The following is a 15349-nucleotide window of genomic DNA, read 5'->3' as shown; positions in this document are numbered from 1 at the left end:
TGACTGTGACAAAGCACTGACAGTGGAGAGAGATGCTGAATAAATGTTTCCTCCCAAAAATCAATCAGATTTATAAACATTGTTGTGGCTTATTTCCTAGTTGCATAATTAGTTAATGAATAATAATTCTATTGACTGAACACACAGACTTTCACTTAGAATATCCTTTATTCAAATGAGTCCCGTGAAATAAAAATGCACTAGTCAGCGTGAACGTGGAAGTCTTCCTATTATCGCCGTGTCTCTATCCCAGGGGTGTCCAATCAGTCAGAGACCAAGAGCCACATTTTTTACTGTGTTACCGCAAAGAGCCTCATCATACACATGGGTACACTTGAACATCACCTTTTTTCCCCTGTCAATTTGAGAGCGAACTTGACACACATTGTTTACTTAAATGATCTTGCTCCTACTGGGGAAACTTTGAGGTATTTTCATCCCACTCACATGCGCGTTTGACGAAAATACCCTATTGAACACAAGCTAAGCGAACACGCACAATAAAAAGACACAAATACAAACTTCAATATGAACGTAAGAGCCGCGTGAAACCGGGCAAAGTGCCGCATGTGGCTCGGGAGCCGTGGGTCGGCCGCCCCTGCTCTAGGGCAACACACACTATCGAGTCATTCCCTGATCCATAATCCAAGGTCAAGCAGATGATGAGATAATTAGATGAAAACAAGAAACAAACGTTAAGCGTTTACTAGATGTAAACTCCTTGATTCCTTACTCAGGTGAAGAAATGTCTGATATTCGGCTCTTCAACTCCCAACAACCGTGGATTCCTCCAAGCAGCTGCCTGAGGATCTGGAAATGAGACTAGCTAAGCAAGAGGAATGCTCACCAAAGATATCAGATCACGTCCAGATCGTCATTTTCAGTGTCCAAAATGTCATTAAGTAACGGCAGATAAGCGTACTGACAGAAAGGAACTAAGGATGCAGGGAGGTTTAGCTGACACAGGAGTGGTGAGGCTACAGTCTACTCTGCAGTGTTGCTTGCCAAACACAAGCTGCATGGATGAGTCATCAGAAGGAATCCTTACATGCAACAGCTGAGAACTGATGATGTAAAATTGGAACTCCTTGGCAATAATCACCAACAATATGTTTTTTAGGGAAAAAGGGGAATGTTTGATGGGACGTAGGGGTCAGACGTAGGGATGGGATACAGGGATGGGATACAAGGGTGGGTTAGAGGGGTTGGACACAGGGATGGGATACAGGGGTGGGCTAGAGGGGTTGGACACAGGGATGAGATACAGGGGTGGGTTAGAGGGGTTGGATACAGGGATGGGATACAAGGGTGGGTTAGAGGGGTTGGACACAGGGATGGGATACAGGGGTGGGTTAGAGGGGTTGGACACAGGGATGAGATACAGGGGTGGGTTAGAGGGGTTGGACACAGGGATGGGATACAAGGGTGGGTTAGAGGGGTTGGACACAGGGATGGGATACAGGGGTGGGTTAGAGGGGTTGGACACAGGGATGAGATACAGGGGTGGGTTAGAGGGGTTGGACACAGGGATGGGATACAGGGGTGGGTTAGAGGGGTTGGACACAGGGATGAGATACAGGGGTGGGTTAGAGGGGTTGGACACAGGGATGAGATACAGGGGTGGGTTAGAGGGGTTGGACACAGGGATGGGATACAAGGGTGGGCGCATGGATAGTTTTGAAATGGCTCTTACTTGCGCATCATTCAAGCAAGCAAGATGTGATTTGGCCCAAATGTTTTCACATACCAGTATATATCCACAAAGGTCCAGACAAAGATAAGACAAACAGCACAATGTTTCAGGGATCCAATACAGACTCCTAAACACCCTTCAGTCAGCAGTCTCCCATTTCAGCTCCATAACTCAAGGCTGATAAAGATTTCAGACTAGCAGTCTTCCAAACTTAGGCTGTAAAGTACCGTAAATGCTCTTAAGCAATAAACGGGAGGAACGGATCATATATTTTTAAACAGTATAAAATACACAGGGAGGATGACTCCAGAGGACCATGTTACAGTGAGAGACTGAGTGCAGCAGCGATGCACTTTATCTGTAAACAGGATGCTAGAGCTCTGTCTCAATTTTCTGTTCGATCATTAATTTTATACTTGCCGTTAGCACTATTAATAATGTATATGTATATATATAAAAAAGGGGAGTAAAACATATAGGGATCTGGTGTTCTAGGATAGAAATCATCTTAAGGAGAGTTCTAAGGAGAGTTCACACCATCACATTGTTGATTATTTTCCTATCATAGCATGTAACGCGTTGAGTCATTATCCTCTGTGAGGTACATATTTCAAGGGATTTGTGATGCAAAGAATGAAATTTTTCCACTCTGGAAGCATTAGCATTATAAGATTATCCAGTGGCGTGTAAACATGTCGGTGTTATTTATATACACGACAGAGTGCCAGTTGGTTTACATTTCTGAGCTGACCCTGCTCTGACCTCAGCACTCCTTTGTCTTCATTATTATTGACCCTCCAGTGCAGCATTCAGAGTCAGCGAATAACTTCAGACACTCTCATTTCTCCCGGGCTCTTTATTTATGTCCTGTGATTCTAGTTCTTTAACATGATGGTTGTTTGTTGCTACATTTAGATAAAATTGAAGAAAGCTGTGTATCTGTGTTGTAGGCTTTCACTCTCACTCATTTTCTACCGCTTATCCGAACTTCTCGGGTCACGGGGAGCCTGTGCCGTCTCATCTCAGGCGTTATCGGGCATCAAGGCAGGATACATTGTGGACGGAGTGCCGACCCATCACAGGGCACACACACACTCATTCACTCACACACTACGGACAATTTTTCAAGAGATGCCAATCAACCTACTATGCATGACTTTGGATTGGGGGAGGAAACCGGAGTACCCGGAGGAAACCCCCAAGACACGGGGAGAACATGCAAACTCCACACACACAAGGCGGTGGTGGGAATCGAACCCCCAACCCGGGAGGTGTGAGGCAAATGTGCTAACCACTAAGCCACCGTGCCCTCCTGTGTTGTAGGCTTTTTTTTTGGATCATGATTTTACCATTTTAAGAAATTGCAATAAAATCTTTAATGGTCCAGAACCAAAAAATGAAAAGAGAGAGAAATGAGTATATATGAGCGGGTGAAATAATCATTTCAGCTGTGTGGTCAGGAACTGCCGGCTGGCGGTGGCGTCTAAGCTAGATTTGTAAGCGGTTGTGCAGTAAAGAGTTAAATAATAAAACCGTATGGAATCGATTGTCTAACGTTCACCTAGTGAAAGTCTGTTTAAATTCTGACTGGTACAAAAAAAAAAGTGTATTTATTTGCACATTTTTGTGTCATCTTTTTTTTAAATAAATCATGTTAACTAATGTTAAACATGTGAAAGTCCAACGTTAAATAAATTGAACCCAAATCGATCGATTGTGTCTCCAAACTTTTTCCAGTTACCTAGATACACAATGCGAAGATGGTCTACCGGTCTAATATCAGCTGCCCAAATTATTCTAGATTATGTGTCAATAGTAAGATCTTCCATCGTCTGTTTTACTGGAGAGAATACGTCTGCTCCGTTGCCGTGTTTTGTTTGAGTGATGTCTCGTAACAGAGTACTCCATCGTTAGCTTGCAGAGATTTTATGGAAAATGTGAAAAGGTTTGAGTAAACATCATTACTGTACAAACCTACTTTGTCGCATTGGCTTTATACGTGATCAGACATTAAATTAGATTAAATCTTCACTCCTGGATCTGTGTGTTTGGCTCGGTATTTCAAGGATTGTGCATGGGATACATCTATAAGCCGTCCTCCATATTTAGTATTTAAAGAAAGAGCTGGTGTTCTAATAATAAGCGATGCTCGGAAGATCGTTGACCTTAATGCTGTCAAACTGGTGCCTTATCAAGCCAGTGGTTTCCTTGCAAGCTCAGTTAGTAGCTCACATTAAACAGCCCTCTGCTGGACGTTTCGGGGAAGCCGATGGGCTCTGTTTTTGGAGGCCTGGCCCTCTTTCTTCTGCACGAGACGGATGATCTAATCGTGTGGTTTTGCAGAGGGCCGGGCTCACACAGAGCAGCGAGGATGGCTCCCAGATGAGCCTGGTGTTCCACCGCATATCTGTTCCATAACCAACATATTATTCCTGGTGGAAAATGTAAAGATTGGAGGATTCGTCATAGTGCTGCATCTTTATACATATACAGTATGTTGCTGGTGCAAAGCTGGTACTTGTTGCAGGTGTTCGTTTGCTAAATGTCGAGAAAAGACTGTTTTAAACTCAGCTTTTTTTTTTGTTCCTGGATTCATTCTCTCTCTCTCTCTCTCTCTCTCTCTCTCTCTCTCTCTCTCTCTCTCTCTCTCTCTGTCTGTCTGTCTTTGTTTCTCTCTCTCTCTGTCTCTCTTTCTTTCTTTGTTTCTTTCTCTCTCTCTCTCTGTCTGTCTTTGTTTCTCTCTCTTTCTTTCTTTGTTTCTTTCTCTCTCTCTGTCTGTCTTTGTTTCTCTCTCTCTGTCTCTCTTTCTTTCTTTGTTTCTTTCTCTCTCTCTCTCTCCCCCACTTTCTTTCTTTCTTTCTTTCTTTCTTTCTTTCTTTCTTTCTTTCTTTCTTTCTTTCTTTCTTTCTCTCTGTCTCTTTCTTTCTTTCTTTCTTTCTTTCTTTCTTTCTTTCTTTCTTTCTTTCTTTCTTTCTTTCTCTCTCTGTCTGTTTCTTTCTCTCTCTCTCTCTCTCTCTCTCTCTCTCTCTCTCTCTCTCTTTCTTTCTTTGTTTTTTCTTTTTCTTTCTTTGTGGTCCCCCCCCCCCCTTCCCGTAGACTGGAGACTATTGTCAGCTTCTGCACAGCCTTTAATATGCACGGCTTTGCAGATTTACTGGGCTTCCTGTGGGCCTACACTTAAAACAGGAAGCCGTAGGAATACAGGGATTAGCCAGGAATCTCGTATTGCTCTGCCTCTCCACCGCTGGCATTACGCTGGAGACGGATTTGTATACAGCTGTGTTCTTCGCTCTTGTGGTGTTTCCGCCCAGCTATGTGTTTAGAACAGCAGGGTCAGAATTTGACCTTCTCGTGGCTGGAAGACCCAAACAATCACTACCCAGTGTTTAAGTGAACAATAGAGTCCACGTTAAATGGCTTTCTATAGAGCTGGAATTCTATTCATAGGTCAGGACTTCGATTTTATCCAGAAATACATCCTTATAAAAGGGCAACCATACAAATGAGAGCAAAAGTTTGCACACCCCATGTTGTTTTAATAAAATAATCAATGTTACTCTGGTGCTATTTGCCAGCCACAGCATCTTTTCAAACTGAACACACTGAAGAGAATTGATATCTGCCCTCTTCCGCACACATTATGCACATCTTCTCTTGTTGTTCTGATTGAACTAACAGAAAAAGCTTCTCATACAACCAATACCATGAAGGGAGGGTGACTGTATATTATCCTTCCCAACAATAGAGCACGGTCAGTGTTTTATTGTCTTTGGTCTCAGGCCGTGAAAAGCTGTAGCATTGTGACGATTCATGGTTGCGATCTCCCGACAATATAAGGAATAAAGCCCTTGGGGACAAGCTGTTACAAGAAAGCATCAGCATTGAACTGGTGTGATAGTGTCCAGTGAAAAGCAGAGTAACTCTCACTACCCTAAAGTTGATTATTGTCCTTTCACATGTCCTTTCGCAGTGTTTTATTCTTCCTATAGCTCTGGCACAATAACAAAAAAAACCCTGAACAATTATAGTGTGTGTTTTTTCTGTTAAATCCAGAGAACCGAGTTTTTCAGTCTCTGTGAAACAGCTGTTGTTTCTAATGTTAACCTTCTGAGTAATCAGATGCCACAATCCAACAGCCCTATGGTTTAAAACCGAATAATACAGTGTTGAACCGTACTTTTTTTTTCTTCTTTTTTTCTCAGAGCACGTGCAGAATGAGGAGAACTACGGACAGGCTCTGGACAAGTTCGGCAGTAACTTCATGAGTCGTGACAGCTCAGACCTGGGGGCCGCCTTCATCAAGTTCTCCGGTCTGGTTAAAGAGCTGGCAGCTCTGCTTAAAAACCTGGTGAGACATTTGTGAAGTGTCTGAGTTACTCATTTAACAAATGCACGCGTTTAATGTAAGAACAGCGTTTTATACTAAAAAGCCAACAAGTGTGGGTTCAGTTTGCTTTGCCAGTGCAGCCTTGAAAAAAAAGACATTTAAAGTTTTATTAAATGAATCTCACCAAATAGGTGATGAACAGCTACTTCAGCATCGTTACTTATTTGTCCCGTGTGTATAAAATCTCTAACAAACTGGTAAAGTTAAGGCTCTCACATAGGTAGTGTTTATTCTTTCTGAATCAAACCATTTGAGTTCATTTGCAGTGAGAATTATTTGACCGAATCAGCTCACTGCAGCACTAGAACCAAGTACGATGGTCATGTGTTATGGGCCGCAGCAGAACCAAAGGACAGAGTTGTAGTTCTGTACAAATGCTACTATGATGCAATAGACATTTGGGTTGATGAACAAAATGACGTGATCGATCGATCCTGCAAAGAGTTTGAATGTGTGTGCGCACTTGACAAATGTAAATACAATGTTTACCTTTGTATTTTACCTGTTTACCTTTTGTTTACCTTTGCATTTATGATCAAGAAGTGAAAGAGTTGTAGTCAGAATTCATTTCATTGTAGACTTTTATTTTTGCTTAGCTCAACTCGGCAGTCGGAGAAATCGGTGTGAGTGCGCCATTACTTTTAAGCATACACAGTTGTGTTAAATATCTCTCTGCCAGGTTTTGTAAAATAAGTTACATCCAGCCAATACAGTTCAGCAGTGAGCTTTTGGTTTGTTTTTTCCTACAAGTCTAACACTTAATTCCTTTCGTCCCTGTGCAGCTCCAGAGCCTCAGCCACAATGTGATCTTCACCCTGGACTCTCTGCTGAAAGGCGACCTGAAAGGAGTGAAAGGGGTGAGATTCCTTCTGCCTGCCTGCCTGCCTGCCTGCCTGCTGTAATTGGAAGGGAGGCTCTATAAAGAACAGGCTGATTTACTGCACCAGCCTGACTTTAAGCAAGTGCCTTTAGAGAGGCAGAGATCCTGTGTATAATAAATGTCCCTCCAGTTCAGTTAGAGAGAGCACCACATTGTAGTGTGCAAAACAAATGGCTTCTGTTGCTCCACTAAACTCTTTGTGTTTTTGTGTGTGTGTGTGTGTGTGTGTGTGTGTGTGTGTGTGTGTGTGTGTGTGTGTGTGTGTGTGTCTGTGTGTGTCTGTGTGTGTGTGTGAGATTGTGTGTGTGTCTCTGATCAGTCCTGAGCTCCACTGCACTTGTACACGTCTCTGTGTGATGTGTTATTAGAGAGATGATAGTGTATTAGTTACAATAGTGTATTAGTTATAATAGTGTTTTAGTTATAATAGTGTATTAGTAATAGTTAACATCACCCTGTGAGCTGTCAGTGTTTATGTTGTAATGGTGTGTCAGTGTAAATGTCACACTGTGCTGGTTTATTATGAAAGAATATGATGTGATACAGACACAACACCGATGATGATGATGATGATGGTGGTGGTGGTGAGGATAAACACACAGCTGTTATATGATTACAGACTCTAAGTGGCTTTGAAGAGGCCATCAGTCGCCACATTATGCTGAGCTGGACAAAAGAGTTCTGCAGCTTCAGCTAAATATCTGAGTGCAGCTATGTCCTCTTCCTCCCTCCCTCCCTCTCTCTCTCTCTCTCTCTCTCTCTCTCTCTCTCTCTCTCTCTCTCTCTCTCTCTCTCTCTGTGTCAGATTTTTTTTCAAATTCAAATAAGCTTTATTGGCATGACTGTTATGGACAATGTCGCCAAAACTATTATTATAGGCACAGACTATTATACATTTGTACCATCTTTAAATCACATTTAAAGCAAAATAAAAGAAAGGGAAAATAAAAAAAATCTAAAGAAAATACATATGTACATGCATAAATACATACTTTCTCTCTCTCTCTCTCTCTCTCTCTCCCTCCCCCCCCCCCTCTCTCTCAAACACACACCCCCACACACAAACTCATTAACTTTCACTCACACACTTTTTCCTCACACACTAACTCATTAACTCTCTATTTTCCTCTCTCCCTGTCTCTCTGTCTGTCCGTCTCTCTCCCTCGTCTCTCTCCTGCCACGTCTTTGTGTGTTTGTGTGTCCGACTCAGCAAAAAAGCACATAAACCTGCTTGTGAAAGGGAGACGTGTAGCTCAGTATTCTGTCAGCTCAGGACTTTACCCTCCCTATGCAGGACCTCTCCCTTTCACACCATCAGCTCAAAACTCCTCTGGGTTTCAGGAAAATATTTGAACAGATCAAGAAGTCAAGAAGCTTTTATTGTCATATCAACCATATATAGCTGTTACAGTACACAGTGAAATGAGACAAAGTTTCTCCAGGACCATGGTGTTACATAAAACAAAGACTTAGTAAGTTAGTCTTAGCCACATAAAGTGCATCTGTGCAACCTGGTACAAACAGTGCAGGACAAGACAACAAGACAGTGCAGGACAAAAGACAGTACAGACAAAAATTTACAAGACAATACAAAAAATACAAGAAAAGACAATAAACAGAAACTGCGCCCACCGACCAGTGTAAATACTGTATGTTCAGACAATATTGCAATATATTCACCTGTTTTATGTCCAGCTTCATGAAAATGATCCTTGTTTTATTGTTATAGAGGATGTGTAAAGATGGATTGCGTGTGTGTTCCATGTCCTATTGGCCGTGTGTTTATCTGTCGAGTTTGTCAGAGTTAAGATGGATCGCCTCTGGTCGTTTCTAAGCAGACACTATTTCTGTCCTTCACAGGATCTCAAAAAACCCTTTGACAAAGCCTGGAAAGACTACGAGGCAAAGTTGTGAGTAATGTTGTTTATTCACTAGCTACATTATGATATTTTATAGTTTACAATTACATTATAGTTTCTGGTTTAAATGTCATTATGTGGGGTTTTCACACTGGCCATGTTTGCTGTGGTCTGAAATCGAAGTGCGATCGTTTCAGACTCTCTCGATTCAATCATACTTGCATCATCGCAAATGTACATAGAGAACACAACCATATCAACTCACCCTGTTATTATTATTATTATTATTATTTTGGTGCTATGACATGCATTAAGGCATTTCACCTCTTCTGAGTCCTACAACATTCTTACATACGCAGATTATTTGGGAAGTCGTGGCCTTATAGTTAGAGACTCCTAACAGTCTGACTCCTAACCCTAAGGTTGTGGGTTCGAGTCTCGGGCCGGCCACGACTGCGGTACCCTTGAGCAAGGCACCGAAACCCCCAACTGCTCCCCGGGCGCCGCAGCATAAATGGCTGCCCACTGCTCCGGGTGTGTGTGTGTGTGTGTGTGTGTGTGTGTGTGTGTGTGTGTGTGTGTTCACTGCTGTGTGTGCGCACTTTGGATGGGTTAAATGCAAAGAACGAATTCTGAGTACGGGTCACCATACTTATCCGTATGTCATGTTACTTTATTTTACTTCCTGTAGTAAATTAAGTGCAGACCTGAGTACGATTTGCGTTAATGTTCAGGCGAATTGCCGCACAGTTCCAGTGCAACCCAAATCATTTCAACTCGGGTTCTGGAACCATAATGTGCTTCACACTCCACATGACGGCTTTCACGTTATCGATGTTTCATACGAACTGAGCTCTGTTTCAGACTAAACTGCCAGTGTGAACACCCTTTAAAAGATACTGTGCCAAACACCAGAGTAGATGAGATCAACTCTATCCATACGCGTTTTTTTCTCTCTCTCTCTCTATCTTATTTGTGCGTCAGTACGAAGATCGAGAAGGAGAAGCGAGAGCACGCCAAACAGCACGGGATGATCCGCACAGAGATCACCGGAGCTGAGATCGCGGAGGAGATGGAGAAAGAGCGCAGGATCTTTCAGCTGCAGATGTGTGAAGTGAGTAAAACGTCCAGCGTGGATTTTCGATGGCGTGTTTACTGAACAAAGGACAGAAAAAGAAAGGTGTTAGAAAGAAAAAGCCGTACCGCAGAAAAAAAATAAAAGACCCACTGATTATGTTTGCTTAGAAAACAAAAGGCCAAATGGAGCTATTAGACAGGAGGCAGATCACAGGGTTTAACATTCCTTCACTCTGAGTTCATATGAACTTTAACACAAATTCCTAACCCTTGAAAGCGTGACCAATAGAAAATACTCGGGCTGTTTTGTTTTTTGTTGTTGTTTTTTTATACCACGGAAGAAATCGCAAATAAAAAGAGAGGAATGTCTACAAGACTTTGTTCGTTTTGTGTAAAATAGTCAAATCAGAGCGCAGTGCAGTCGAGCAGAAGCATGCTGATGATACACGAATGTTTATAAAAAAAACTCCCAAACTCCTTCTTCACTGAGTGAAATATAATGAATATTTAAAATCAAAACCTAATATTATATCCACATGTTTATGCATTTTGTACATCACTTATCCTACATGGAGAACCTGGAGTCTATCACAGGAGACTTGAGGGGCATGGCAGGTTTCACCCAGGGCACAATCTCACACACACACACACACACACACACACACACACACACACACACACACACACACACACACACACATTTTACAGACTACGGACAAGTTAGAGATGCCGATCAGCCTATAGTGCATGTCTTTGAAACCAGAGTACCTGGAGAAAACCCCTAATACACGGGGAGAACATGCAAACTCCACACACACACACGGCAGAGGCAGAAATCGGACCCCCAACCCTGGAGGTGTGAGATAAAAGTGATTTTCATCACAGTTTGATAGTATATGGGAGAAAACTATGGGGATGTGGTAACTTTGTGGTTAAGGTGTTACTGATCGGTAGGTCATGAGTTCAAATCCCAAGGCCCTTAACCATCAATTGATCAATTGCTCAGCTGTATAAATGAGATAAATCTCAGTCACTCTGGATCAAAGCGTTTACCAAATGCTGTAAATGTTTAATGTTGTGTTAAGTGTCTGGTTAAGATGCTTTCATTAGGCTCTTCTGTTCAATTATATTTTTTAATTTTATTATCATTTGATTCGTTCTTTATCAGATTCCTTCTCTGTCATTTAAATTAGCTGTTGGTTGTAACACTGACTAATCATTTCGATTAGCCCTGGGGAACAAGCACTCAGTAGAGTAACGCTGTCTTCATGTGCTGTCACATTGATCCTACTTCTGAACTGGTAATTACGAGTAGGTCATGTTCACACGCTTTGTTGTCGGAAAGAATGTAAAAGAACATGACACACGGATGACACCAGCTTTATTCCTACGTAATTATTTAACTTTTATTTTTGACCCCATAACCAGTATTACTAAATGCCTCTGAGTTTCCCGACTCGCAAAAACCACTGCACATTCACATGCAGCTTCCTAGTGGGAAACTCGTACTTACGATTAATTCCAATTCCGCACTTGAAGGCAGCATAAGATGCCAAATGATATTTGTAACAGATGCTCTAAATTGATCAATTCGAGTTGATGAATTTGTATAAATATTAGAATAATATTAAATAACTCTGCGGCTTTAGCAGTCAGTGTGTTAACTGTGTGTATGTTTGCGAATTGGAGCTGTCCTGGTCTGTAAGCTAGTGGTGTGCATGGCCCAGGCTGGTGTTGGTTGTAGCTTGTGTGTGGTGTGCACATCCAAAAGATACAGAATTCAATTCACCGTGTGAACCGCACAAGTATGCAAATAAGCATGTGTTGAAAAACATAGGAACTTGAACTGCTGTAGCTGTTTAAATGACGTGAGGCAGTAAGTGCTCTGTATTACATTAACATTTATTCATTTAGCAATTTATTTTATTCGGTGACTTACAATCGAGGAAATACAAGCAGAGGACGTTACTTTATTAGTAGTGCTGTCATACTGGATTTTATTCGAGTGCTAGAAGAGAAGTAAAGGTTAGTTTAAGGGCAGATTTTATATTTATTTAGTTAGAGGGAGAGAATTATGTATTACTGCCCCGGTGCACTGCCCTTTACTGCCCCTTTACTATGCTTTGCAGTACCTGATTTTACTAGCAAGGTTATCGTAAAGATAAATAAATGACATCCAATTAGTAACTTCAAGCATGTGTTTGGATTATATAAAGAGAGAAGAGGAAATGAGAGGGGGAAAGGAGATGATGACAGGTTGTTTAACCGGCTGTATTGATCTAAAGATATAGATTTTAGTCCTAATGAGTCCTAATGAGCAAGCGGCAGGAAGTCAAGAAGACATGAGGAAAAGAAGAAAGCTTGCGAAGAACCAGGCTCAAAAGAAACCCATTCCCATGAGATGTTCATGACTGTGTGTGTCTCTGTGTATGTGTGCATATATATTCACACACACAAATTCAAATTTATTTTTATAGCGCTTTTAACAATTGACATTGTCTCAAAGCAGCTTTCCAGAACATAAAACAAAAGGTTAATATAAAGATTAATATTAAATATATTCAAGATGAATATTAAATATATTATTTGTGTGTGTGTGTGTGTGTGTGTGTGTGTGTGTGTGTGTATATATATATATATATATAATCACTATTAATATTTATATAATGTGTATATATATATTTTTTAAATGTAAAATATAAAACCCCATTAAATTACTATTGATATTTATATAATATAATATAATATAATAATAGTAATTTAATGGGGTTTTATATATTATATTTTATATAATATAACAAAACATTTGAAAATGTTTGGAAAAAATATATATCACTATTTATATTTACATAATAATATAATATAATTTTTTTCAAACATTTTAGGAGATGCTAAGTTTTTGTTATATTAAAAAAGTGGGATCAGTCAGGATGCCTGTAATATCGCAGAAAAGTGTACTGTGACATCATTTAGCATGATATTGATATTATCTAGTCATTTTGCTTCGTATCGATTTGAGGTTTCTAAGAATCAGCTCTGATCTTAGACAAATGTCTCATCATAAGGAGTTTCCTTGCACACATGGTTGTGACTGTCTAATATTTTTGTTCTGAACAGTACCTGATCAAAGTGAACGAGATCAAGACTAAGAAGGGAGTGGACCTCCTGCAGAACCTCATTAAGTATTATCATGCACAATGCAAGTAAGTATAGCTTTGTGGATTTTTTCTGTTTGACACGCGTAGCGAATGTCAGGGACTCATCTGAAGGCAGCTTGATGTTTAGTCTGAGATGTGTGGCTACAGCAATAAAGTCTCCCGTCCTAACTGATTTGAAAATCTTATTTGTTAAAGCTTTTTCCAGGATGGCCTGAAAACCGCTGACAAGATGAAGCAATATATCGAGAAGTTAGCAGCTGATCTGTATAATGTAAGTTTCCCCCTGTTGTGTTGTAATGCTTTATTATCTCAGCTGGCCGCCTGAGGATCTTTTATTGGTTTAGTTTCATTACTGTTGGGCATAAGAGACTTGTGTATAAAGAGAGAGGGGCATATGAGTGTTCATGGCTGTAACTAGCTTTATGTTGTTGTTGTTTTTTTTCTTTTCTAATCTCTTATTTATCTCTAATTTGTTAAACTCGTTATGGCGGTAATGATTTAGTCCACTGTGTGGAACTCAATCAGCAGCAATCAACTGACCTCAGAGCAGCTGAGGAGGACACTTTAGGTTCGTTCACGGATGTAATCATCCAGTATGACACTACGGTTCCAGATCTGCAACACACACACACACACACACATATACACACACACATACACACACACACACACACACACACACACACATATATATATATATATATATATACACACACATACACACACTCACACACTCACTCACTAAAGGCTAATAACTTACATAGCTAGAGTTTTTTATGAGAACATAGAGATTTCTAAGATACAATAGAATGAGGGCAGTTGATGGATTGTAAAAAAAAAAAAAAAACTTTATTGATTTTTTTTTTTTAGCTACCATAACAAATCAAATCAGCATGTGAACAAATCAATGGCATGTCATCATATAATGTAATTCGGAAATGAACACAATCACATTATTAAACACAATAAAATGAAATTAAATAAAATGATTCTAAATCAAATACATGTTTTAACTATAACTATATATTTGCATCGAGACATACAGTGACCGAGCACTTTATAAGGAGCAGGTGTAAAACCACACAGTTATGTTATCGGCCGCTTGTTTACCTCAAGCATCAGACTGAGGAGAAATTGTCATGTCTGTGATTTTATTCGTGGCATGATTTTTGGTGTCAGATGGGCTGCTATGAGAATTTCTATAACTGCTGATCTGGGAATTTCACACACAATAGTTTACTCAGAAAGATGGAAATAAAGAAAACCATCCAGTGAACAGACGTTCTGCAGACAGAAGCGCCTTGTTGATGAAGAAAGGTCAATGGTTCAAGATGACAAAAAGGCTACAGTAACTCATAACCACTCACAATTGTGAGTTGTGGTCACACATTGAACCTTGAGGTGGATGAGCTACAACAGCAGTAAGTCCATGCCAGGTTCCATTTCTGTTAGCCAGGAACTGAAAGCTGAGGCTACGGTGGGCTCGGACTCACCGAAACCGGACAGCTGGAGACTGAAAAAACCTTCCTCTGGTCTGAGGAAGCTGGATTTCTGCTGAGATTCACAGATGATGGAGTCAGAACTTGGTGCCAGCGGCATGAATCTATGAACACAACCTGCCATGTGTCAGCAGTTCACGCTGGTGCAGGTGGTGTAATAGTGTGAGGAATGTTTTCTTGGCACACTTTAGACCTGTTAATATCAATCAATCGTCACTTGAATGCCTCGGTGTAGTTAATTATTGTTGCTGATCATGTACATTACTGGGGAAGTTGTGGCCTAATGGTTAGAGAGTCTGACTCCTAACCCTAAGGTTGTGGGTTCGAGTCTCGGGCCGGCAATACCACGACTGAGGTGCCAGTCGTGGTATTGGTTGAAAAAGCTGCAGGAATTGTGTAATGCAGGAGAATCTCAACCAGAATCAAATACTGTGTGTTCAGCATTTTGTGGAGTCTTTGCTATGAAGAATTGAGGCTGTTTTGAGAGTAAAAGGAGGCCCTAGTCGTTATTAGTGTAATAAAGTGCTCAGTGAAATGTATATCAATGTATTTATTAACATAATCATTAATAACATGATCTGTAACGCATTTCTGGAGAATGGACCGTGTCAGTGTCATCTGTGGCCTTTTATGCATAACGATCTCTTTAAAGTTTTTTTACTAACTGAACAATATACATTTGAGTTTTGATTTGATATTTTCAGATAAAGCAAACACAGGATGAGGAGAAGAAACAGCTAACTGCTCTACGGGACCTTATCAAATCCTCCTTACAGCTGGACCAGAAAGAGGTAGC

At 40.7% G+C, this 15349-nt stretch overlaps 1 protein-coding gene across 12 annotated transcripts in view; it reads left to right on the top strand.

The window, feature by feature from the left end:
- asap1a (ArfGAP with SH3 domain, ankyrin repeat and PH domain 1a) overlaps positions 1–15349 on the top strand; it is a 69396-nt gene that overhangs the window by 30792 nt on the left and 23255 nt on the right. For 8 of the 12 annotated variants that reach the window (XM_027169234.2, XM_027169232.2, XM_027169233.2 and 5 more), the window contains 8 exons: positions 5896–6041; positions 6677–6703; positions 6863–6937; positions 8821–8870; positions 9804–9933; positions 13014–13099; positions 13250–13325; positions 15258–15344. In XM_027169234.2, the coding sequence (XP_027025035.1) occupies positions 5896–6041; positions 6677–6703; positions 6863–6937; positions 8821–8870; positions 9804–9933; positions 13014–13099; positions 13250–13325; positions 15258–15344 (677 nt within the window). The remainder of the gene's footprint in view (positions 1–5895; positions 6042–6676; positions 6704–6862; positions 6938–8820; positions 8871–9803; positions 9934–13013; positions 13100–13249; positions 13326–15257; positions 15345–15349) is intronic. The other 4 variants (XM_027169240.2, XM_027169237.2, XM_027169236.2 and 1 more) reach the window with 1 other exon arrangement.

Source organism: Tachysurus fulvidraco, chromosome 1 (genome assembly GCF_022655615.1).
Source record: "Tachysurus fulvidraco isolate hzauxx_2018 chromosome 1, HZAU_PFXX_2.0, whole genome shotgun sequence".
Taxonomy (NCBI): Eukaryota; Metazoa; Chordata; class Actinopteri; order Siluriformes; family Bagridae; genus Tachysurus; species Tachysurus fulvidraco.
This window is presented reverse-complemented; position numbering and strand designations above follow the sequence as displayed.